This window comes from Rana temporaria, chromosome 3 (genome assembly GCF_905171775.1).
Source record: "Rana temporaria chromosome 3, aRanTem1.1, whole genome shotgun sequence".
Taxonomy (NCBI): Eukaryota; Metazoa; Chordata; class Amphibia; order Anura; family Ranidae; genus Rana; species Rana temporaria.
This window is the reverse complement of record NC_053491.1, coordinates 133893095-133920740: the sequence shown is the minus strand read 5'-3', so window position 1 is coordinate 133920740 and position 27646 is coordinate 133893095. Positions and strand designations below refer to the sequence as shown.

General features: G+C 38.9%; 1 protein-coding gene across 8 annotated transcripts in view; it reads right to left on the bottom strand.

Moving 5' to 3' along the window:
- CACNA2D1 (calcium voltage-gated channel auxiliary subunit alpha2delta 1) overlaps nucleotides 1-27646 on the bottom strand; it is an 856738-nt gene that overhangs the window by 402585 nt on the left and 426507 nt on the right. For 7 of the 8 annotated variants that reach the window (XM_040343442.1, XM_040343444.1, XM_040343443.1 and 4 more), the window contains exon 5: nucleotides 20061-20105. The exons of the other annotated variant lie outside the window; for it this stretch is intronic. In XM_040343442.1, the coding sequence (XP_040199376.1) occupies nucleotides 20061-20105 (45 nt within the window). The remainder of the gene's footprint in view (nucleotides 1-20060; nucleotides 20106-27646) is intronic. 8 annotated transcript variants of the gene reach the window in all.

Here is a 27646-nt window from a genome sequence, read left to right as displayed (position 1 = left end):
TTATTAAATACCATCAAAATAAATCTCTATCTGTCTAGAAAGATCTATCTGTCTCAAAATGAAATAAAACTCATCTAGGTAAAGTTTTGCATTATGGATTCATTGTCAGTCAAACTATTACAGTGGCAAAAAACTGAAATATTGCCTGGTAATAAAGGGGTATTACAGGCTGGTATTCAAATGGTTAAGCACTTCTTTACACAATGAAGATAAATGCCCATAAAATATCCCCAACACCATTACACCACCACCAGCAGCCTGAACTGTTGATACAAGGCAGGATGGATCCATGCTTTCATGTTATTTACACAAAATTCTGACCTCACCATCTAAATGTCACAGCTAAAATCAAGACTCTTCAGACCAGGCAACGTTTGTCCAATTTTGGTGAGCCTTTGTGAACTGTAGCCTCGGGCCCGGATTCACGTAGATGCGCGTATCTTTGTGCGGTAATAAAAATCTATGCATAACTGATTCTAAGAATCAGGCGCATAGATACGATGGCTTAGACTCAGAGATACGACGGCGTATCTGGAGATACGCCGTCGTATCTCCTTTGAGAATCTGGGCCTCAGTATCCTGTTCTTAGCTTACAGGAGTGGCACCTGATGTGGTCTTCTGCTGCTGTAGCCCATATGCTTCAAGGTTTGATGTGTTGTACATTCAGAGATGGTATTCTGTATACCTTGGTTGTAACAAGTGGTTATTTGAGTTACTTTTGATTTCTATCATCTCAAACCATGTCCATTCTCCTCTGAATTCTGGCATCAACAAGGCATTTTTGTCCACACAACCCCTGCTTACTGGATATTTTCTCTTTTTTCGAACCATTCTCTGTAAACCCTAAAGATGGTTGTGTGCAGTTTTTTTTTTTTTTTATACACAGACCAGCCCACAACCATGTTATGTTCAAAGTCACTTAAATCTTCTTTCTTTCACATTATGATGCTTGGTTTGAAAAAAAAATGTCTTCAACATGTCTATATGCTTCAATGCAATGAGTTGCTGCCATGTGATTGGCTGATTAGCAATTTGTGTTACCAAGCAATTGAACAGGTGTAAATGAGTGCAACAGATGTTCACCACTCTCATTCACTTCCGTGCCACAGAAAACTAAATGTGTCAAGTGAGAGGAATTAACAAAAATAAAAATAAGAAATATTACATGATGTTAACCTCCTGGGCGGTGTTCCCGAGTCTGACTCGGGGTGAGATTTTTGGGCTAGGATCGGTAACCCCGAGTCAGACTCGGGCTCGCCTCGCTGGATGTACAGGGAGTTTTACTTACCTTGTCCCTGGATCCAGCGATGCCACCGCGCTGTGTGAGCGAGCAGGACCTCGCTCGATTCACACAGTGCCTCCGTGTGACGCCGATCTCCGTTCCCTGCGACGTTACGACGCACGGGGACGGAGAACGGCGCCAAATTCAAAAAAGTAAACAAACACTATACATACAGTATACTGTAATCTTATAGATTACAGTACTGTATGTAAAAAAAACACACCCCCCTTGTCCCTAGTGGTCTGTCCTGTGTCATGCATGTCATTTTATATAATAAAAACGTTTCTTTCTCCCTGCAAACTGTAGATTGTCCATAGCAACCAAAAGTGTCCCTTTATGTCAAAAATAGTTTTAGATCAGCTAAAAAACAGCGATAATAAATTATAATCACTTGCAGAATTGTGCGATAGCGATTTGTGGGGAAATTCGTCATAAAAAAAAATAAATAATGACAGCAACAATTCTGCAACTGAGCAAATTTCAGTGATTTTGATTTGATTACATTATTGAATAATTTTTATTATAATTATATTATTATTTGTTATAATTATTTATAATTATTTATTATATTATAATTTATAATTTTGTTTTTAAAAAAATGTCATACCCGGGATGCCTATTAGAAGCTTGTTTGGTCAGATTTAAGTGAGTTATTTCTAAAAATGACAGACCTACAATATAAAACGCCAAATTTCCTTGCAAATAATGGTACCGCTTTCAGCATGTTTTTTCTGAAAGAATCATACCGCCAGGGAGGTTAAGGGTAAGGGGATGCTAGGGGTATAAAACCCACATAGATAATAGCTGTAAATAACCAGTGAAATACAAAAAACACCAGGGATCATTATTGAAATCAACCAGTGAAAAGAAAAGAACAAAACTACTATATCCAAAGTCCATAGGTAAGTAAATGCGCAGTGACTATTCACAGATAGAGTCTTTCATAGAAAAAAAGATCTTTACACCACATCGTTGGTGCTCCATATACCTCTCCCCATGAGACCTGTTTAGACAAAACCGATGAGAATGGTCCGACGGACCGTTTTCATCGGTTCACCTCTGAAGTGGCCGTACGACCTGATATGTGTACACACCGTCAGTCCAAAATCCGATCGGGTCAGAACGCGGTGACGTCAAACACACGACGTGCTGAATAAAACGAAGTTCAATGCTTCCAAGCATGCGTCGACTTGATTCTGAGCATGTGCGGGTTTTGAACCGATGCTTTTCTGTACCAACCATCGGTTTGGTCCGATCGGGCAGCGGTCCATCGGTTCGGTTTTAAAGCATGTTTTAAAATTTTGGACCGAAGGAAAACAGACCGATAGCCTATACACACGGTCGGTTTGGTCCGATGAAAATGAACTTTGGTTCATTCTCATCGGACCAAACCGACCGTGTGTACGGGGCCTTAGATGTAAACTCACCAGAGCTATATGCCTCACACTTTCATGTTTTGGCAGACAAGAAGTATAGCCCAGGGTAATAAAATCCAACAATACTGTCACAGCCTCTGCAGTGGTGAATATATGAGCTCATATATGGGGAGAAAGAAGAAAAACCGCACTAGTATGTCACAAAACACCATACAAAATCTATTAAAAAAAAACCATTCAATTCAACAATTTAAAAACAAACATGAGGTAAGAAATTCCAATTAAACAGGTGTACCTAATAAAGTGTCCGGTATGTGTATATTATACTGATTCCATTATAAATATACAGTACAGTAAAACCTTGGATTACAAGCATAATTTGTTCCAGAAACATGCTTGTAATCCAAAGCACTTGTATATCAAAGCAAATTTCCCCATAAGAAATAATAGAGAATCAAATGATTTGTTCCACAACCATTTATTCATAAGTCCTTCAGTTTAAAGTCCATATAAAAATATATATATTGATAATTGCCCTTTGGTTTGAAAAATAATATTTTCTATATATTGCTAATTTCATTCTATTGTTTTTGTCTGTGTAGAATCACAAGCACAGCAGGTTAATTGGAACAAATGAGTGTTTAACAGAATTGGGCAAAAGAAGCCAGATGAGCCTAGGCTACATAGTGCAGATACTCCACCAGTCTCAAGTGACCATCTCCACATCTAAGTAAGAGAAAAATCAATTATCGTGATAACACGTTCAATGCAAGATCCTCCTCAGCAGCTTTTTCCAAGATTAAACCAGCTGCCATCTGGGAAATAGTCTTAAAAATACAAGTCCAACTAACCACAATACTTCATTTGGTTATAAAGTACATTTTAGATTTACCGTATAAACAGAGCTGAATCACCTGCTTACATTTAAAAAATAATTAAAGTCAATGGCAATACACTACATTTCTGTAATTTCTATACTGCTGACCATAAGTTTCTGTAAAAGTCAAAAAGGCAACAACGTTTATTAAACAACACACCTAATTAAATGTCATTGGGGTAGGGGCGCGCAATGATACGGCGGCGCAGCGTATCGTCTTTACGCTACGCCGCCGTAACTTACAGGTGCTGTATTCACAAAGCACTTTCTCCGTAAGTTGCGGCGGCATAGCATAAAAGGGGCAGGCGTAAGCGCGCGTAATTCAAATGTGGAAGGGGGGGCGTGTTTTATGTAAATTTATGATGACCTGACGTGATTGACGTTTGCGCCGTCCGTGTACATATCCCAGTGTGCATTGCTTCCAAGTGCGGCGCAACGATGTATTGGTTTCGACGCGAACGTAAATTACGTCCAGCCCTATTCGCAAACGACTTACGCAAACTACGTAAAAAATTCACATTTAGAATACTTAACATTGGCTGCGCCTCCTAATAGCAGGAACAACGTTACGCCGAAAAAGCCTTAACACAAACGACGTAAAAAAAGAACGCCAGGCACACATACGTTTGTGAATCGGCGTATCTAGGAAATTAGCATATTCTACGCCGACAACAACGGATGCGCCCCTAGCGGCCAGCGTCAGAATGCACCCTAAGATACGACGGCATAAGAGACATTATGACAGTCGTATATTAGGCTAAAGTCGGCGTATCTAGCTTTCTGAATACAGAAAGTAGATACGCTGGCGCAGATTTGAATTTACGCGGCGTATCTATGGATACGCCGGCGTATCTATGGATACGCCGGCGTAAATTCTTTGTGAATCTACCCCATTGTTTCTTTCTAATTAACAAAATAACTGTGCAAGATCCTTAAGTCACATTTTAAAATGTAACATGGATGAGTATAAGTTGATTATTAAAAAAGTTGCATTAGAAATGTGAATAACATTAAGATAATAGACAACCATGACATAAAACAGGTTGCTGGCTCAAAAAATCAGGAGTAGTGACTCTCAGCATCTGAGGCTGAAGAATATATATACAAATGAAGGTAACTTAATTTTATTCATTTCACCACCAATAAAAGGAAAGGTTTATTACTCCTTTAAGAACAGTAAGAAAAGCCATCAAGACAAGATTCCATGTGCCCCAGTGCCCCAGTGGCCTGCTGAATCACAAACTCCTGGCTTATTGCAAATCTACAGCCTACAAAGAACAGGTAAGGGACCATCTTTTTTTATTTAAAAAAAGTGTCTTAATCTGAGTTTGTATTATCTACTTGTAATTCTATGAATATCAGCATTAAGACTGGTAAAGGGAAGTCAGTACTGTGAACCAGGCTTTTCTGCATTGAAAAGGGTTGTGGTTTTAACAAATAGAGCCTTGTAGATTGGAGTAGAATGCATACATGTAGCCAGATTCAAAAGGTCCGAATGCGCGCCGTTGTATATTTAAGCGTATTCTGGAAACCAGATACGCTTAAATTTGGCTAAGATACGACCAGCGTAAGTCTCCTATGCCGTTGTATCTTCTGTGCATATTTACGCTGGCCGCTAGGGGCGTGTACATGGATTTACGCGTCAAATATGCAAATGACTTAGATACGCCGATTCACGAACGTACTTACGCCCGATACGCTGTTTACGTAAGGCGTTTTTCCGGCGTAAAGATAAACCACCAAAAAGATGTCGCAGCCCATAACGTATTTTACGTTGTTTGCGTAAGAAACGTGAATGGGGCTGGGCGTCACGTCAAAAGCAATGAGTATTTGCGACATGATTCTGAGTATCCGCGCGCATGTGCCGTACCAACGGCCCTCATTTACCTGGGGTCACGGTTAATTTAAATGAAGCCCGCCCACTACATGCCTACTTTGAATTAGGCGGGGTTACGCCAGGCCATTTGCGCTACACCGACGTAACTTAGGGAGCAAGTGCTTTGTGAATACAGTACTTGCCTCACTATGTTACGTCGGCGTAGTGCAAATGGTAAGCGCTACGCCGGCATAAAGATATGCCGCAATACGTGAATCTGGCTATTGTTCTCAACAGTTTGCTTCTCTTCTCTCACAATCCTGTCCATATTGACTAAGCTGGAAAAAAGTAAATGGTGAGGATTTGCGTAGTGTCTGGGAGGGTGTCTGGATAAAAAAAATGGGTAAACAGAACTACATTTTCTTTGGCAAAAAAGACAATAGGCTTTGAAATTAGGTATTTGTTTACCCCACAGTAAAGACTTTTAAACCAAACTATGTCTAGTTATATGACTAATAAATTGGACTTTTGGCGGTACAGGTAGTTAATGTAAAAGGTCTATAAATATGTATTTAGTAAAAAATGCATAAATATAAACTTGTATACATAATTTCATGAAACAGTATCAGCATATGATATCAGTGCATTTAACTGTTATTATATATATATATATTTTTTGGACCTCCATTTTTTTGCTGGTCTCTTTTCCTGGCTGTTTCAACTTTGTTATGATCAGGTACCTCTCTTATGGCTTGTGATTTATGGGCTGCCTGGGGCAACCATATCTATATAAAGAAAATCTCCCTTTTTTCCCCCTAACTTAAAGTGGAGGTTCCATAAAAAAAAAACTATTTTGCTTTAAACTGTAGCTTACGACTAAAGAAAAAAAAAAAGAGAATTTTTGTTTTTACTCATCTGGAAATGCCTGTTGCTATGCGGTCCCACGAAATCTGCCTTTGAAACCACCTAGGATTCTGACATCATCTCCCTCTAATGCTCCTGGGAAATGTGTGTCATCATTTCCCAGGATGCAGTGCGCTGTCCAATTATCACTCCCCATCCAAGACTTCCAGGAAGTAAGTGCCTGTAGGCTTCACAATGCCCACAAGCAAAATGACAACGGTGTAGATACAGTTTTATAAACTATCTTTTTTGAATATGTATGTGGATCGGCGGCGGATTGTAAAATAGTAAGTGACCAGATTTATATTATAAAAACGCAGGATGAAAGGACATACATTTAAAAAATGCTAATTGTGGTTGGAACTCCGCTTTAATTCCCTGTGCTTTCTCTACAGACTTGGTTCTACTTAATGACAGATTTATTTTTCTGTCGGTAGCTGTTGAGGTGGTTACCTCCCCTCTACTGTCTGGCCAATTGGCAATCTGCCATTTGGAGTCTACTTCAGTCCAAGGTCTGCCAGTGGGATCCCAGTTAGGGCTTTTATGCCCATTTACATATACTGTTTACCAACAGTCTGTACCATAGTCCTACCTTTGTACCTTTAGACACAACGGTGAGTCACGTTTTTTTCCTCGTTACTGAGGTATTGTCTTTTCTCTCCTTGCGTACCTACCACATGCCCAGGAGGCTGGGTAGTTTAAAAGCGTTGTACACTCTTTACCACACAATCAGTGGTTGGATCGACTCTTGGAGATTCGATTGATCCATAAGTTCAATAATTAATCATTTATTTTTGTTTTAACCCTTGTGTATGGATTTTTTGTTTGGATGCCCAAAATGGGTGTTTTTGTAAATAAGGCTATACCTATATGAACTACAATCTAATCTTGTTTCTGATCACACTATATGTACCTCGTATGTGATTGGCTACTTATTTGTTGGGTGTCTTACCTGGATTTTTATGCACTTGATGTATGGGTTGGTCCGTTCATTGCATGGGCAGCAACATGTTAACAGCTTTTTAATCTTTTATTTGTGATTTTTATATGTTTTATGTATAAACTGGTTTGACTAATTGACATCTTTTTGATGTTTCTCTGTTTTTGTTATGTATGTCCGTTATTAGACTTTTATGCTCCTGATGAAGCGTCCTGTACGCAAAACATGTCGAGAGTAAATGCAAGATCTACTATTATGCATATCGGATTCAGCTTCAAACACTAAGGGGTAGATCCACGTACAACGGCGCATTATTGCGCCAGGCGTAGCGTATCTAAGATACACTACGCCGCTGTAACTTACTGTTTTGTGTTTCGAATCCTCAACGAATTTGCGCCATAAGTTATGGCGGCGTAGTGTATCTCTTGCCGAGTAAGGGCACGGAATTCAAATGGATGTAATGGGGGCATGTTTTATGTAAATACGTTGTGACCCGACGTAAGCAACGTTTTTTTTTAACTGCGCATGCGCCGTCCCTGGGGGTATCCCAGTGCGCATGCTCGAAATTTAACCGGAACAAGCCAATGCTTACGACGGTGACGTCATTCTACGCAAATTCCTATTCGCGAACGACTTACGCAAACGACATAAAAAATTCAAAATTGTACGCGGGAATGACGGCCATACTTAACATTGAGTACGCCACCATATAGCACCTTTAACTATACACCGGAAAAAGCCGAACGAAAACGAAGTAAAAAAATGCGCCGGGCCGACGTACGTTCGTGGATCGCCGTAACTAGCTAATTTACATACTCGACGCGGATTTCAACGGGAACGCCACCTAGCGGCCGCCGAAAAATTGCAGCTTAGATCCGACGGCGTACTAAGACGTACGCCTGTCGGGTCGATCCCAGATCCCGTCGTATCTTGTTTTGTGGATACAAAACAAAGATACAACGCGGGAAAGTTAAAATTACGCCGGCGTATCAGTAGATACGCCGGCGTAATCCTACTGTAATCCTTTTGTGGATCTGCCCCTAAGAGTTCTATACCTTCTTGACGCTATGTTCTTTTATGCCATGAATGTATCTGTATAAGTACAAATTCATCTCTTACTTTGTGTTAGATGCACTGATATCATATGCTGATACTGTTTCATGAAATTATGTATACAAGTTTATATTTATGCATTTTTTACAAAATAAATATTTATAGATCTTTTACATTAACTACCTGTACCGCCAAAAGTCCAATTTATTAGTCCATGAATTGTTCATTGTCACTTTCCCGGGACGTTGGTACATTAAAATTAGTGCATTCACAGTGATTAGTCGCCCTGTGATTATATGCAAGTCTGGCAAGACCCATTTAAATATGTCTAATTCTAGTTTAAGTGATGTTTCTTACCAGCTATTTTTTAATTGCTACTGATATTTATTTTTTAAATGACAACCTGAGAAAAACACAATTTTTTTAATTCACCAAAAAAAAAAAAAAAAAAAAAAAGCTGCCATTTGAACTCATTGATTTATAACTTAGAAGAGACATCAATTTCTCCAACTACTCCTGTAAGGCTGAGAATGGATTGCCATATCTCATGGTGATAACATGTCTTAGGTGTGAATGCTATTTCATTTACAGTGACACATGTGACAGAGACTTGACATAAAAGTACTTAAAAGTAATGTTGATCTTTCAATCTCCAGAAAGTCAAAAGTGCATTTCTCAACATTTCTTTCTAACAATGTGGCACATTAAAATAGGTGTTGTATAGAAGGCTTTGAATCAGTAGAACACATTTTACTGGTGTGTTATTAGCCTAAAAAGCAGAACATAATTAGAATAAGCAAAATGAAAGAATCAATGTTTTGACAAAATTAAATGTGTTACCTGTTTTTACTTTATTATCTGATTTCTGCCCATGTTTAGAACTATTCCAACAGACTGAAGCAATTTTCACTGGATATGAGTTAGAAGATCTATTTTATGCTACATTTAGGAGAAGGCACTTGCTTCTATTACTTAGGGTGTACATGGTTTAAATAAACATTGCCCTAAAAGGCCTACAGATCACTGATCAAATTAATACCGCAGGTCCAGACATTGCTTCTGCTGTTCATCGTTGAAAAGGGGGAACAGCAGAAAACTAAACAGGTTTTTAAATTAGCCCATTGGTTCTTCTAATAAGCTAGTGGGCATCTGCTAGACTCATGAATTTTAGAAGCCAGACAGGAACAATACTATTTTATATTCATAGCCAGCTTTAGTCTGTTACAGAGAAACATCTACTTTCCATAACATAACATGTCTTAGAATATTTATTCCAAGACATAACTCAGGGGCAAATTTCCTTGCAATGTGAAACTTCCCTTGCACAATGAGCAGCCTATTTGCCTTCAGTAATTGAACCTTATAGTGTGTATAAAATGGTCATGTAACATAGTTTTAGCTATACCCAAAGTCACATCACTTGGTGGTCCGCCACCCGTGCCCCTCTGGTGCTTCCTTATGGCGGCCACCTTATCCCAACCTTGCGCCTCAGGTCGTTATTTTATTAATTAATGTCCTTGGCGGACCGGGACTCATTGCCAAGGGCACTGGCAATGGTCTCCAGGATGACCTGTTTCCTGGCCCGGCTGGTATCCCGACTCTGGGCACCATGGAGAAAGACATCAATGGCAGATATGACGGCAGCCTTCTCCTCTGGCGAGAAGTTCTTCTTCCTCTTGTCCGTGGTGGAAACTCTAGCAGGCATTGCAGAACAAAAGTACCTTGCTCAGGGGGGAAAAAAGCAGGATGTACTTTTACGTCAGGCGGGCGCATGTCTGGGCGTATTTATGTGCTCGGCGTAACCTGGTGGGCCGGCGTATCCCAGGAAGTTAGGCCGGCGTAGTTGTGAGCATGCGCACAGGGAAGCGATCATACGTCCACGTCACTGCGCATGCTCCGTCGATGATACGCCCATCTACCTGAATCTGGCTAATTTTATTCTGACGGGGGCGAAAAATTCCACTGTCAAAATACATTAGTGCATTGGGAGGGATTCCCCCATTAACAAAGACTGTGTTGATGGGGAAATCAAGTAAATTTCTTTCCTTAAAACTGTGGTGGAGATTTACTAGACGGTGGAGGAGATTTACTAAAACTGGAGCATGCAAACTTTGGTGCAACGCTGCAGAAAAAAAAACAATCAGCTTCTGGGTTTTATTGTCAAAGTTTAAATGAAGCTGATAGGCTACCATGCACAGCTGCACCAGATTATAAGTGCTACAGTTTTAATAAATCTGACCTTGTGTGTAAATGACTAAACTAGGCTTCTAGGAGAGAGTAAACAGATATGGCCATTCTCTAAGCCATTCAGTAGTATATACCGTATATGCTCGAATATAAGCCGAGTTTTTCAGCACATTTTTTGTGTGCTGAAAATGCCCCCCTCGGCTTATACTCTAGTCACCTTTTTGTGCTTGATCTCCCAGACTTTGGCCAAACTTGGCACACATATAGCCCCACTCTTCCTCTACAAGTGTTCAAAGTTTGGTGTCCGGGGGATCTACGGCCGGGGAGCACCAATGTTTCAAAGCTGGGCACCCCTTCCATAGACTCCCATGTTATACAGTCATTTCTCCGGTGACTTTGGGGACTCATTACCAGCCGGTCATAGATCCCCTGGACCCTTAACTTGGCACACATGAGCACTGATTTTTAAAATCCGGGCACCCCTTCCATAGACTCCCATGTTAAACGTCAGGCTAGTGATGGACACAGTGAGGCATGGTCACAGTGAGGCATGGTCACAGTGAGGCATGGGCACAGTGAGGCATGGGCACAGTGACGCATGCACATGGACACAGTGAGGCAAAGTGAGGCACAGTGAGGCATGCAGATGGACACCCTAGACTTAGGCCTCGTACACACGGCCAAGTTTCTCTGCAAAAACCAGCAAGAAGCTTGCTGTTTTTTTTTTTTTTTGCCGAGGAAACCGGTCGTGTGTACACTTTTCAAAGAGGAAACCGCAGAGGATCTCGTCGGGCCAAAAATAAAGCATGTCTTCTTTTTGCTCGACGGCAATGGGAAAATTTGGCTCGCCGAGATCCCTCGGTGGCTTCACAAGGAACTCGACGAGCAAAACGATGTGTTTTGCCCGTCAAGTTTCTTGGCCGTGTGTACAAGGCCTCATACTCGAGTCAATACGTTTTCCCAGTTTTGTTTGGTAAATTTAGGTGCTTTGGCTTATATTCGGGTCGGCTTATACTCGTATATATATATATATATATATATATATATATATATATATATATATATATATATATATATATATAAATATATATATATATATATATATATATATATATATATATATATATAAATATATATATATATATATATATAAATATATATATATATATATATATATATATATAAATATATATATATATATATATATATATATATATATATATATATATATATATATATATATATATATATGCCCTTTTACTTTTTCTGTGGTTGGGGCAAAAGTGCATGATAGTGGGCCCCATTGGTTTGTTTTCCATCAGTGAAAAAGAATAGAACGTGTTTTAAATTTTTCCTATGGATAAAAAAACGATTGTCTGTGTGGAAGTCCATCGGTCAAAAATCCACGCATGCTCAGAATCAAGTCGACGCATGCTCGGAAGCATTGAACTTCATTTTTCTCAGCACGTCATAGTGTTTTACATCACCACGTTTGAACACGGTCTGATTTTTGACCGATGGTGTGTAGGCAAGACTGATGAAAGTCAGCTTCATCGGATATCTGACAAAAAAATCCATCGGATTAGATTCCATCAGATATTCGATCATGTGTACAGGGCTTATTAGTAATGGAATAACTCCACCTTAAGGTGTGTTTTGTCACAACTGGACTTTGTTATATATTTATTTATTTTAATGTGTTTAGTATCAAGTTGTCTGCATACATGATAGTTAATTTAAATTGTGTTTAATTATTATGATGTTTATATTAATGAGAAATCTCTGCAGGTATCTACTTCAAAATACAACTGGAGGTTTAATAAATTTAATTGCACAATTATTTATAGTTTGTAAGTCATGGAACTGAGTACTGATCCTCCTCAGGCAAAGTGTGGTGTCACATCACAGTCCATTTGCAACGGCTGACAAGAATTGTTCTATTACATTTTACAGCTAAATAAGAACTAATTAAATATTACAGAGATAATAAAAATATGTGCATTTCATCATCTGTTTCAATAATAATTAAAATATAGAAATGGTTCATTAGAACACAATTAAATAAGTAATTAAGCACACAAACAATTCAAGTCTTACTAAAGTTTTCTAGCACTTTCCAAAACTTGTGTTAATTAACAGAAATTTCTGTAACAAAAATCTGTTACTCTGCATTGTACCATTTAACCTGCCTGGCGGTCTTCCCGTGTGTGACTCGGGGTGAGATTTTCAGGCTGCGAATGGTCACCCCGAGTCACACACGGGCTTGCCTCGCTCGATGCAGAAAAAAGGTTTTCTTACCTTTTCTCCGCGATCCAGCGTTGAATCCTCGCAGTGCACGGCGGGCGGATGTCCGCTCGATGCTGTGTGTTCCCCTGATTCCCTTCCCTGCGAGCGTCGCGACGCAGGGGGCGGAAGGAGGGGGGGCGGCGGGAAATTCAAACGTATAAAAAGTAAAACAAAGTAAAACACAGTAAAAACACACTGATATCATTGGATTAAATTTTAAAAAAATACAGTGACCTTTGATTGCCCCCCCCAGTGCTTTCCAGTGCCCTGTCTGCAGAATTACTGTATCAGTGTCTGTATATTGCACAGCAATAATGGCAAAGCGCGCCTCTGCATCAAACTTATTATGCGACTTGCTGCCAAACAGCGACAGCGATGCCGAATCCATTGCGGAGGAGCTGAGCGACAGCGACGCGTGGGAAAGTTCATCGTCGGATGCAGAAAGTGATGTGGTTGACGATCCTGCACCTGTGCCCAGCGACGTGCGGACCTGGTGCGCAATTGATTGCGCTACGGAGCACGTAGCGCCCCCTAGGTTTCCGTTTACAGGATCACCTGGAATAAAAGTGGACATAGAGGATGACAATCCCTTAGAATACCTCCAACTATTTTTGACCGATGAGGTGATCGACAAAATTGTTTTGGAGACCAATCGGTATGAAGAACAGCAATCTGCTACCCAGCAGTTATTTTCAAGACGCAGAAAATGGGAGCCTGTGACCAGCGAGGATATATGGAAATTCCTTGGCCTCCTAATTTTGCAGGGAGTGGTGGGAAAACCACTCCAAAAGTGGTACTGGACCACAAATAAATTATTGGCCACACCTTTTTTTGGAACAGTAATGTCCGAATATCGGTTTTCACTAATAATGAAATATTTGCACTTTGCAAATAATGAGGAATTTGACGAACGGTCTCATCCAGCTCCAAAGCTTAAAAAAATTTGGGATATTTACCAAATGGTCCTGCAGAATTTCCAGCGGACCTACATACCGGAGAGGGACATTTCAATAGACGAAAGTCTCATGGCCTACAAAGGTCGCCTAAGCTGGATTCAATTCATTGCGTCTAAGCGCGCTCGCTTTGGGATAAAATCCTTTATGTTATGTGAGTCCAGCTCGGGATATATTTGGAACTCAGTACTTTATACTGGCAAAGGGACCAAATTCTCCCCGAGATTCAGTGATTTTGGGATGGCAACCGCGTCAGTGCTTTCATTGATAGAGCCCTTGCTCAACCAGGGCTACTGTATCACTACGGACAATTTCTATACGTCCCCAGAACTATACGAGTTCCTACTTCTGAATAGGACAGACGCTTATGGGACTGTGAGGCCTAACCGGCGTGACATGCCGTCAGGATTTCCAAACAAAAAGCTCGGGAAAGGACAAGTAGCTGCATGGCAAAAGGGGAAAATGTTGGCTCTGAAGTGGCGGGACAAAAAGGACGTTTCCCTTTTGAGCACGGTCCACAACACCTCGACCGCCATGGTCCATACCAAAGGTGGGAAAGACGTTCTAAAGCCACAGGTGGTGTTGGACTACAACCACACGATGGGAGGTGTGGACAGGGCTGACCAGGCCATGACTTTTTACCCTGCAATGAGAAAGCAGCAAAAAAAATATTATAAAAAGATTTTCCGACATCTTTTGGAGCAATGTCTTTGGAACTCTTTCATCCTGCTCAAAAAAAAAAATGTCAGGTCTATCGTCCATGCGGACTTTATGTGGAAGGTGGCTGAACAAATTTTCCTCAAAAACCAAAAACCAACGGTGGTAAACCGTTCTGGACGACGGGCTTCTGGGGTTGTAAATCCAGAGCGACTAACTGGTCGACATTTTTTGGAATATGCACCACCCACTCCAAAAAAAGCAGCACCCACACGGATGTGTGTGGTTTGCTGCTCCAAGCGCGACGCCAGCGGAAGGAAAATTCGCAAAGAAACGCGCTACTGTTGTCTCGACTGTGATGTTGGACTTTGCGCCATACCGTGCTTTAAGGATTTCCACACCCGAGACATTTATTGAATTATCATTTTGCACCCCTGTTTGACCCCCCAAAAAATCAGAGTATCTGAATATATTATTTGTTAAAATTTATTGAATAAAAACTATTGTTATTATTAAATTATTATTTGTTATTATTTATTATATTATAATTTATGATTTTGTGTTTCAAACTTTGTCATAGTCTATTAGAGACTCTGGTTTGGACAGATTTAGGTGAGTTATTCCTAAGAATTGCAGGCCTGCAATCTAAAACGCCAAATTTCCATGCAAAATAATGGTACCGCTTTCAGCACCTTTTTTCAGAAAGAATCATACCGCCAGGGAGGTTAAAAGGGAAATTATACATTTACATTTTTAGTGAATAGTACATATATTGTTAATCATGATTTAATAATAATAATAAAACAGGATAATTTACCAACCACTCTTGATATTGACAGGGTCAGAATTTGATGGCAAGGTTTCTTAAAGTAAAAAGCAATATGTGTTGGCATTGATCCATGATTCCATATCTTTGTAGTTTAGACTACCTAGTGTTCTTGCTTATGCAAAAAAAGCTAATTCAGAAAATGTTACCACCAGGAACATTTACTATTTATTGTAAGTGTAGACAAATAAAATGAATAGAAGACAGCAGACTTGATTAGGTACTCTATAAAAAAGCACATCTAGATGGTGTATGCCTTCTACATTGGAAAAAATGAATGTTTTCTCAGATATTGAATTAATGTATTTGATTTTTTTTTTTTTTAATACAGCCATACATTCATATTATTACAGTACATACTATCTGACCTGAGTTAGATGGCCTAATTATTAACTGATTTATCCATGCTACATGAAAAGACAAGATCAGTTCAGATTTTTGAACATGAGCTAAAGTCTCTGAGTAGTCAAAGTTGTGTAAAAGGCTACAAATCTGCTCTCTTTACCATGGTCATAGGTCTACTTAAATAGCTTCCTTTACCTTAGTGCAGTCCTCCTTCACTTACCTCATCCTTCGATTTTGCTTTTAAATGTCCTTATGTTTTCTGAGAAATTCCCACTTCCTGTTCTTCTGTCTGTAACTCCACACAGTAATGCAAGGCTTTCTCCCTGGTGTGTAGTGTCGTGCTCTCCCCCTCCTTTGGACTACAGGAGAGTCAGGACGCTCTCTACATTGCAGATAGAGAAAGGAGCTGTGTGCTAGTGGGCGTTCTGGCTCTCCTGTATCCAGGGGAGGGGCAAGCACAACACGCCACACAAGGGAGAAAGCCTTGCATTACTGTGTGGAGTTACAGACAGAAGAACAGAAAGTGAGGATTTCTCAGAAGAAATAAGGACATTTAAAAGCAAAATTGAAGGATGAGGTAAGTGAAGGAGGACAGCACTAAGGTAAAGGAAGCTATTTAGGAAAACAAATGTACCTTTACAACCCCTTTAATTGTGTAGATATGGAAATTTCATACTCCATTGTGTGCATGAATTCATAAACTTTGCACCTTTATGCAACTATAAAGAATATGCAAAGAGAAACAAACTAAAGGCCAGGACAAAAAAAGAATACAGTATCTGTTTCACAGTTCTAATATTTAAGAATATTTCCCACTTCTAAAAAGAACAACCAAACCAAAGAACATACCAAACACCAATACATTTTTTGGTCAATATTTAGTAAGCCAGTATAGGCTGTTCACTTAGAAAAGAGAATTTTCACTTTAAATGTGAAATTTCACGTAGCTTAGTAAATAAATGAGGTGAAGCTATGCTTATTAAATCACCACCACTGTCTCACTGAAAACTGCCAAGTAAAAAAGGAGTCTCATAGCGCTTCAGCTGGTCAGCACTGTCTGACAAGTCACAGGATTTTCATGTCTTGTTTCATGTGGAAAATTCTTCCTAGTTAAATCCTTTAAGGCATGTTGGAGAAGCTCAAAAACAAGTGATTTGAGGAAGGAATGAAGGAAAGCCATAGATTGGTAGAATTTGAAATGAAAATTCTTAGGAAAAAGAATGTTCTAAAACATTTTTTGTTTTTCTAACCACTAGTGGACCAAATCGATGTTCATTTTCGACTGCAGTGACAATAACTTTTGAAGGAGAAGGATTAAAATTTTCCCTCAACCAATTTCTAATAGTGTATGTGTTTTTTATTGGAAGTCCATTCATTCCAAAATCAAATGCTAAAAGCAAACAAATTTGTCAAATTATATTAGAATGTTATGAGAATTTGCATACAAATTTTCCTAAGGCTGCGTACACACGGTCCGAACATGTCCGCTGAAACTGTGTGTACGGCCTAGCGGACAGGTTTCCAGCGGACAAAAGTTACTTAGCAAGCTAAGAAACTTGTCCGCTGGAAACATGTCCGTCGGACATGTCCGATGGTTAGTACACCTAATCGGACATGTCCCTTGGTTATGACGTGTAACCAGCGTCCCGAAATCCCGTGCATGCGTCAAATTGATTTGACGCATGCGTGGAAGCATTGCACTTCCGTGTTTGAGAACGTTGGTGTCTTATACGTCACCACATTCTCTGTCCGCAGGATTTTGGTCTGATGGTGTGTACACACATCAGACCAAAAGCTCCCAGGAGACATGTCCGATGAAAATGGGGCCTAAGACTTTTACCAAGAATTATCATTCAAAATTATTTTCATCTATGGCCAAAGAAAAAAGAATAAAAGTACAGTTTATACAGAACTCTTGACTATACAGAAACACTTCTACTTTTTATTTTTCATAAGCTGAATTCCTAATGCAGACACTTAAAAATACAGGTGAAACTTGAGAAATTTGAATATCGTGCAAAAGTTTATTTATTTCACTAATACAACTTAAAGGGTGAGCCTAATATATGAGATAGACTCATTACATGCAAAGAAAAATAGTTCAAGCTGTGATTTCTCATAATTGTGATGATTATGGCTTACAGCTCATGAATAGCCCAAATCCACAATCTCAGAAAATTAGAATATAGTGAAAAGGTGCAATATTCTAGGCTCAAAGTGTTCCACTCTAATCAGCTAATTAAGCCATAAAACCTGCAAAGGGTTCCTGAGCCTTTAAATGGTCTCTCAGTCTGGTTCAGTAGGAATCACAATCATGGGAAAGACTGCTGACCTGACATTTGTGCAGAAAACCATCATTGACTCCCTTCATAAGGAGGGAAAGCCTCAAAAGGTAATTGCAAAAGAAGTTGGATGTTTCCAAAGTGCTGTATCAAAGCACATTAAAATAAAATTATATGGAAGGGAAAAGTGTGGAAGAAAAAGGTGCACAAGAAGCAGGGATGACCGCAGCCTGGATAGGATTGTCAGGAAAAGGCCATTCAAAAGTGTTGGGACTTTCACAAGGAGTGGACTGAGGCTGGAGTCAGTGCATCAAGAGCCACCACACACAGATGGATCCTGGATATGGGCTTTAAATTTCATATTCCTCTTGTCAAGCCACTCCTGAACAACAAACAACGTCAGAAGCGTCATACCTGGGCTAAAGAAAAACAGACCTGGTCTGTTGCTCAGAGGTTCAAAATCCTCTTTTCTCTCATTTGGAAACCAATGACCCAGAGTATGGAGGAAGAATCGAGAGGCACACACTGCAAGATAATTGAAGTCCAGTGTGAAGCTTCCATAGTCTATGTTGATTTGGGGAGCCATGTCATCTCACTGGTGTTGGTCCACTGTGCTTCATTAAGTCCAGGGTAAACACAGCCATCTACAAATAGATTTTGGAGCACTTCATGCTTCTTTCCGCAGATGAGCTCTATGGGGATGCTGACTTTATTTTCCAGCAGGACTTGGCACCTGCCCACACTGCCAAAAACACTAAAACCTGGTTCAATGAATGTGGGATTACTGTGCTTGATTGTCCAGCAAACTCGCCTGACCTGAGAATCTATGGGGCATTGCCAAGAGAAAGATGAGAGACATAAGACCAAACAATGCAGAAGAGCTAAAGGTCCCTATTGAAGAATCCTGGTCTTCCATAACACCTCAGCATTGCCACATGCTGATAGCTTTCAGGCAATGCCGCATTGAGGCAGTAATTGCTGCAAAAGGGGCCCAAACCAAGCACTGAGTACATATGCATGCTTATAGTTTTTTCCGATTGTGTGCTATGTGTAATCCTTGTTTTATTGATTGCATGTAATATTCAAATTTTCTGAGATTTGGGGTTTTCATGAGCTGTAAGCCATAATCATCACAAGTATGGCAAATCACGGCTTGAACTATCTTTCTTTGCATGTAATGAGTCCATATCATATATTAGTTTCATCTTTTCATTTTCATTAGTGAAATAAATAAACGTTTGCACAATATTCAAATTTTTCGAGTTTCAACTGTATTTTGTTTTCAGGGTCTCTATAAACAGTAAGTATTTTTTCACAAAAAGGATTATTACCTGAAATTGAATTGAGATTGTTATTTGTCCACTTAATATACAAATAGTTTTTAAAATTGTTTTTTTTGCATACCTCTGTTATGAGTTGATTTGCATAGATGCTATGTAAATAAAATATGTATGACTTTTAAAAACACCCATAGCCTCTAGATGCTCATTAGTAAAGTATGGTAGTCTTTTGAAGTTTATATTATAAATTAGGTCAGCAACAGACTTCAGTTCATCATTTATGAAACTAAAACAGATTACCAAAACGGTATTAAGCATTATTCTGCATGTAGAACAATAAAATAACTTTACCCGATTTAAAGAAGCATACTGGATATAAGAGTTGGTAGCATGTATGGGAGAAGGGTCATATATCACAAACATATGGTTTAGTAACTAGTCTTCTTTATTTTATATTTTGAATTAAAGGATAAGATGTAAAGAAAAAAAATATATATCAGCCAAAATAAATGTGAAAAAGTAAATGTAAAACAGATCAGACACTACATGTTTATTAGCTAACCCCTCCCCCCCTTTAAAACTGTATTACTTAGAGGGATCTGACTTCTATGAAGCACTAAGTTCATCTGCTGCGGTCTCACCATTAACTGTGATTGTCCTTATGGCCACTGAGGCATTCACATTGGGCAGAATGATGACAATTGGTACAGTTTAGCCCTGCTTTCCAAGAAGACAGACCCTGTTTGATTTACTAAAGTGGAACTTCATATATGATATATTAAAATGGGCAGACAGGCAGGATTTTTAATGCAGAAGAGAGATGCTTCTGCATGTTTGGAGCCAAGGAGCCAAAGTGAGTATAATTCTGCTTTAAGTAGCCATAGAAGGTTTTCTGGCTAACAATGGGCATAGCAAACTTTTGCTTTTAAAAGTATAAAACAGCTGACACAGCTGTTAACTTTAAGATGAAAACAAAGGGAAACATTTAGTTACTTACATCATAGTGATCCTCCTTGGCGTTGTAGTAAACTATGTCATTATTCTGTAAAAAGAGAGTGGAGATTGGTGTGTGAATACAGTTCATCCAACTCAAAGTATTTCTGATTACTTATTATTTTATAATATAAAACATAAGCATATAAGAAAATGATAGAGACGTCAGCTACATTTAGAATACACCATCCATATTAAAACTATGTCTGCTGCTGTAAAGAGCAGACATTGCTTAAATGTTAAACTTATTGGAAGGGTTAATTTAGCAGATACATGGAGAAAATTTACAGCTACATTCCTGACAACCAAACAGATGAATCTGAAAAGTTATATTAGTACATCTGTTTAACATCACACACAAATTGCATTAGTTCTAAATGTTCTTTTGATGGCAGCAGTGCTCTCAGTTCTTATAAGCAATGTGTCAGCATGAGACATGCCCAACCTCTACAAGGAATAAACCATGTATATGAGGCTGCATGCATTCCTGTATTCATTAGCTGGTAGTTACTCTTCCATTGCTAAAGCCATTTTTTTTTCTTTTCTTTCATATGTTAAAATTATCATTTTAGATCTAAAGATTACCTAAAACTCCCCAAATGTACATATTTTCTGAAAGCAGAGGCCCTGGAGAATAACCCCCCCACCCAAAAACAAAAGAAAACAGAAAACATGTTTTGAAAGCAGAGACCCTGTGGAATAAATTGGAGATAGTTCCAATTTATTTTTTCAGTCACATGATATTTGCACAATAGCTTATCAATCGCAAAAGTGCATAAAAATAGTTACCAAACATGTCAAGCCTTAAAATTACATGTGACCTTGAAATGGTAACAAACTTCGGTACCCCAAATTGTCCACAGGTCATCAGTTTAGAGTTAATCATGAATAATGGCCCCAGAATTATTACTCCCACTCCAGCGTGTGTGTTGATAAGTAACATGTGTAGTGCAGGCATTGTTTTTGCAAGTAAGGGCGGTGGGGTCATAATTCTTTTGGTGTGGGATTTTTAAGTGCATGGGTGTACCTTGTAAATCTTTTACACTTTTGTTTTTCAATTAACTTTATACTGTAGCTATCACATAGGGGACCATTTTTTGCTTTAACTCTTTTGCTGCCACCACATTGAAGAATGCTGTACATTGGTGACAGCATGTAAATGTGACAAGCCAACTGCCAGCTGTCAGATAGAAACAATTTGGAGGCTGTGCAGTCGGCTGATTGCTTTCAAACTCGCCTTGTAATGACGCCCGTGCCATGAATCCAGGTGTACCGTGAACCCATTGACAGACAGGAGAGGCATGGCATTTGCCACTGGGTAGAAAGAATTGAGCAGATTGAACTTCTGTCCACTCTCCTACCCTTTTTCTTGCGGGCCTGGAAGTGACTTGTATAATGTCAATTCTGGGTACTCCATTAACATTCCCCAACCTGTATGGCTGTGGCAGAAGCTGATGAAATATGATCTGCATTCCATCTACTAAGGACAGGTGAGACATTAGGGGCGTTTCAGACCCCTGGTGTCGCATTAAAGAGAATTTGTCATAAAATATCATAAATAAAAAAATAAAAAAACAGGATGTTTTGTTAAAAAATATATCATGCTGCTATTTTTAATAATTATCTGCTGTGTACAAGCACAGTACAATGTTATCAGGTCTAATTCCAAAAAACTTCTTCACAACTGACAAGCTGCACTATCAATATTATCTATCTACATTATTAATTACACCCAGCAATTCATTATGCAAATTCTTATTTACATTCTATCTACATAGTTTTAGTTTTTAATGTAAGTATTTTTTAGTGTTATATTATTGCTAATGTGTACTTTACAATAGTTGGGCCTGGGGACCCTAAGAATACCCTAAATATATAATTAGTGCTGCTATTTTTAATAATTATCTGCCGTGTACAAGCACAGTACCATGTTAGCAGGTCTAATTCCAAAACACATCTTCAAAACTGACAAGCTGCACAATCAATATTATCTATCTACATTATTAATTACATTCAGAAATTCATTATGCAAATTCTTATTTACATTCTATCTACATAGTTTCATTTTTAAATGTAAGTATTTCTTACTCTTATATTATTGCTAATGTGTACTTTACAATAGTTGGGCCTGTGGACCCTAAGAAGCATTTACGCTTTCTACCTTACTTCCATGGCCTAGCACTTCTTGGTATAATGGAAAACTTGTACATTTTCCCTACCTTTCCACAATGCATCACTTGTGTCTGAGCTGCCAATTGCTCAGCTGAAGTACTGTCACATATAAGTGGTGGAATTATCCACAGATACCTAGATATTATAAATAGGCTGGAAATAAATAGGGGTGGGAAGGGAGGGTGGAAATTACTCTTCGGAGCTCCTACAGCAAGTACTTAAAAGGCCCAGTGTGGGCAAAGTTAATGTTAACTGTTGCTACCATTTATGGGTTAATCTATTTATATATTTACAGTTTACTTTTCATACAATATATATTTGCATTGCTGAATTTGTACATCAATGAAGGGCCTTTTCCTCAAGAATCAGTTATTATAATTTCCTTTTTAGCAAAGAACTGCACCATTGTGCGTAGTGAAAATAATTTGCCATAGTTTAATGGACAAGGTGGTTTTAAAAAAAAAAAACTGTTTTACTATTTTGGATAGAGTGGAAAATGATTAAAGCCTCTAGTGGGTTTTTATAGCTGTCCCCACTAGGGGGATTCACCATCTCTATTTCTTCTGGTGGTCATGTGAACGGAGACCGAAAATTAGCAAAATAATAAAAAATGTAAAGGAAAACAGGCAGGGTGGTCAACCCAATGAAAAGTTACGTAGGGTGAAGTAGCAGTGATGTGCATATTGGCAAATTGTGCGTGGCTAATTACAACAAGGGGTGTGGTCAAGTTGAATAAAGAGATAGTTTTTCATGTTAATGACTTAATAATTAATTAATGACCTAATTAAAGTCTAATGTGCAGCAATGTCATTACATATCATCATCTGCCCCTAAACTACAACCCCTCTTCCCAGATACCATCTCAATCTTCAATCAAACCACTATATCAGGGATATGCAATTAGCGGACCTCCAGCTGTTGCAAAACTACAAGTCCCACCATGCTTCTGCCTCTGAGTGTTATGCTTGTGGCTGTCAGAGTCTTGCTATGCCTCATGGGATTTGTAGTTCTGCAACATCTGGAGGTCCGCTAATTGCATATCCCTGCACTATATCATGGGGAACAATGTGAGTTCAGCATACAGATTATGTTTATTGTTGATCTAGCTCTGTAACCTGGTAATTTATTTGTACTTGAACCAACGTAGTGAGGCATCAACCTGCTGGGAAGATTAGGGCAAGCAGCGATCCCACAGGTCACTGGGATGCCAGGAGAAAAGCCTGATTAAAATGCAGGGGCTTGCGAGACTGAAGGATCTCTAGACTAGAGAACACCCTCCCAAAGGAAAAAAAAAACGGTATAAATGGTTCTAAATATGCTATGAGACCAACCCTGTGATGATCGCTGTAACAGACGCTCGTCTATCTGTAATGTGTTCCACGCTAGAACGCATTACGGCGACTGCGTGGAAGTGTGTCGCAGTATATGGCGCTTCTTTTCAAATCACTGCCAATGCACTACAGCTGTCTGGTACCTGTCTCCTGCCTAAAAAAACATTCACCTGATACACAGACAACGTTCTATTATTGTCAGCCGTAGCTCGGCCACGCTACTGATATTGGTGCCATCGCTCCCCATGCTGCAACACCGCTCCAGCCTACAACTACTACTTTAGTGTTGTTACATCTACTGCAACAGAGAGCCATTGCTGGGGACAACCTTGAGGCCTTCCTTGCCGAACATCTTACACCACGGAATCCCTGCTATTACACTTAAACCTGCAAACGGATAAGTAGCTATTGTGTCACTTATAGTGCCATAGGAAAATCTGCTGCTTGTGTTCCATCTAATACTATTGCTATTACTTATTATGCCTTGTGGATATCAACATACTATTTGAGAGATATTATTGTACTAAGGACTGTTTGCTAAGGAATACCTTAAAGCAGGGGTTGACAAATTTGCTTGGAATCTAGGAGCCAGCTAAAAAGTTAGGAGCCAAAAAACACACCCCGTCCCGCCAAGCTTGCGCGCAGAAGCGGATGCATACGTGAGTAGCGCTAGCATATATAAACGGTACTCAAACCACACATGTGAGGTATCACCGCGATTGGTAGAGCGAGAGCAATAATTCTAGCCCTAGACCTCCTCTGTAACTCAAAACATGCAACCTGTAGGATTTTTTAAACATCGCCTATGGAGATTTTAAAGGGAAAAAGTTTGTTGCCATTCCACGAGTGGACGCAATTTTGAAGCGTGACATGTTGGGTATTAATTTACTCGGCGTAACATTATCTTTCACAATATAAAAAAAAAAATTGGGCTAACTTTACTGTTGTCTAATTTTTTTATTTAAAAGTGCGCTTGTAAGACCGCTGCGCAAATACGGTGTGACAGAAAGTATTGCAATAATGCCATTTTATTCTTAATTTTTTTTTATTCGTGTTAGAATAAAAAATATATATAATGTTTGTGGATTCTAATTAGAAGGAAGGAGATGGCAGTGAAAAAACACATTAGAACTGCTGTTTTTTTGCTACTTGTAATGTAACCTGTAATGCCAATGGCCACCACAAGGCCTGCCTTAAAGGGCCATCTACCTCCAAATTACCTGAGCTATATTGCCTCTCATATGCAACTATAATTACCTAAGCTATATTGCTTCTTATATGCAACTACTATTACCTGAGCTATATTGCCTCTCATATGCAACTATAATTACCTAAGCTATATTGCTTCTTATATGCAACTACTATTACCTGAGCTATATTGCCTCTTATACACAACTACTAGTTGTCACTACAACTCCTATCACTATGAGCTTGACATAAGTACAAATTGCTTATAGGCCGTGTCCTAAATTATTGAACATGTTCAAAATGATCACAATTAAAAGAGCATAAATGCACAAATAATACAATCACAAACAGCGCTAGTAGTGACAGTTCTGGTGTAAATGCCCAAGGCACCACTTCTACACTTCAAAAATTGCGTGAAGGAAATAAATCAGTAGAGGCAAAAGTTCCAAAAAGAGTGTGGTCCACTTTAAGAAAGGACAGACAGTAAGCACCTTCCACCCGAACTCCTCAAGAGACACCACGTGGGACAAAATAAGCCCCCTCTGGGGTACGCACTTACCAAAAAGTAAGTAATATAAGGCGATGTATATGTAACTCCAGACTGATAATAATCCTTCAAGCAGGGTAATCAAACACATCTGTGTGGAAGCTCCCAATTAAGCCAAAAAAAGACAAAAACAGTGCCATAGCATAATTCCGTTTTTAATGGATTAAAGATATTAATAGCCCACAGATGTAAAAAACCCCTTCAAACATTAAACGTACAATATAAATGATTAACAAGCGCATAGTCACCAACTCCTGTATGATAGGTGAAGCGTCGTACTGGTCCTGCTTCAGTCTCAGAGAGACTAACAACTTCTGGTTCCAGCCGAGGCCCTGGTGGAGCGCAAGCGTCACTTCCTGAGCGTCGTGAGTAGCTACTCACGACGCTCTCTCTGAGACTGAAGCAGGACCAGTACGACGCTTCACCTATCATACAGGAGTTGGTGACTATGCGCTTGTTAATCATTTATATTGTACGTTTAATGTTTGAAGGGGTTTTTTACATCTGTGGGCTATTAATATCTTTAATCCATTAAAAACGGAATTATGCTATGGCACTGTTTTTGTCTTTTTTTGGCTTAATTGGGAGCTTCCACACAGATGTGTTTGATTACCCTGCTTGAAGGATTATTATCAGTCTGGAGTTACATATACATCGCCTTATATTACTTACTTTTTGGTAAGTGCGTACCCCAGAGGGGGCTTATTTTGTCCCACGTGGTGTCTCTTGAGGAGTTCGGGTGGAAGGTGCTTACTGTCTGTCCTTTCTTAAAGTGGACCACACTCTTTTTGGAACTTTTGCCTCTACTGATTTATTTCCTTCACGCAATTTTTGAAGTGTAGAAGTGGTGCCTTGGGCATCTACACCAGAAGTGTCACTACTAGCGCTGTTTGTGATTGTATTTGTGCATTTATGCTCTTTTAATTGTGATCATTTTTTATCATGTCTTTATTTTTTAAACGGCTGCTCCCATTATCGTAGTATACAGATCATCTGTCATCTGCGTTTTTTTTTTGTTATTAGGTCATTTTAATCAGCTTATATCCTGTGTTGGCGCTGGGATGTGTTCTGTAGGCCTTCATTACACTTTTTTTTTCGTTTTCTATTGAACATGTTCGCTCTAACTTTTCTATGCTAAGGGTTGATGGTATTTCATACCGTCTCCTTTAGTGGCCTAATACACCCCTATATGTATAATTGATATGATGTAGAGAACCCCCAAACTCCTGTTTGTGTGGAGTGACGCCTGGGGTCCTGTACTGATAATCACCATCTCAAAGTATCAGGTGACTCTTGAGCTTCCAAGATGACTTGTCAAATGTGATCATGTTCTAGTCACAGCTCTCAAAGAGAAGATTGCCATCACTTTCCAGAGATCTCTTCTCACCTTCTGTTTGTTTGAGTACATGTGGAAAAGGAAATCTAAAAAAAATGGGACACTTGACAATGTGTTAGGGGTTTTAATTGTTCTCTACTCTGTCCAAAACTAAAAAAGGTTTTGGCTTTAGATAACAATTAAGCAACTGACCAATTAAGACAGGAAGATGTGAAGTGAAATGACTGCTGGCGAAGCAAGGATATTGTAATTTTTTCTTCTACTAGTCTATACTTGGAGATTTTGTCTTACAGCAAGAGTGAAAGCGGCCACTGGCCACATGCAAATGAGCATCCAACAGTCTTCTTATCATCCTTTCAGGCATGACATGTCCCTTGCTTAGCCCATCTTGTATTCATTGTTAGGTGACTAAACCAGCTATAACAGATATGTTTTCCTTTTTGTTTTTAATATCCCCTCATCACAGTATTTACTGAAAAACAGGAAGCAGGAGATTATAAAAAAAAGTGAACTTTGCATTAAATTTGTTCAGCACTGTGATCCTGAAAGTGTTACATAAAACATAAATTATTAGTGTAAAGTATTAGTAAAGTTATGATAAAGCAAAAATTGGCCAAAATATCAAAAATAAATTTAATAAAAAGTTGTAGTTGATGATTCCCATGTACTTGCTGAAGTACAATTTCCTTCTTCCATTTTGTTCACTGTTCTTTAATTTAAAAACTCTTTTAGAGGATGATGTAAGAATGTTAGCTGAGCCTGAATGCAGCATGGGGAATTGTATTTACTGGTAAACCTAATGGATTAGCCATTTTTCTCACACTTTCATCGGGAAGAAATGCTTTTCTTATTATAACTGGCTTTTGCTCATAGATCTTGTGTTAAAATTAATAAACACACTGTAACCAATGGGGTTTTTTGTTTATTTTTCTTTGTAGATGTTTTACTAGTAGATTATTTATAAATATGCATTATGCTAACAATATTTGATTAAAAAAAGGCCCAATATATTGCAT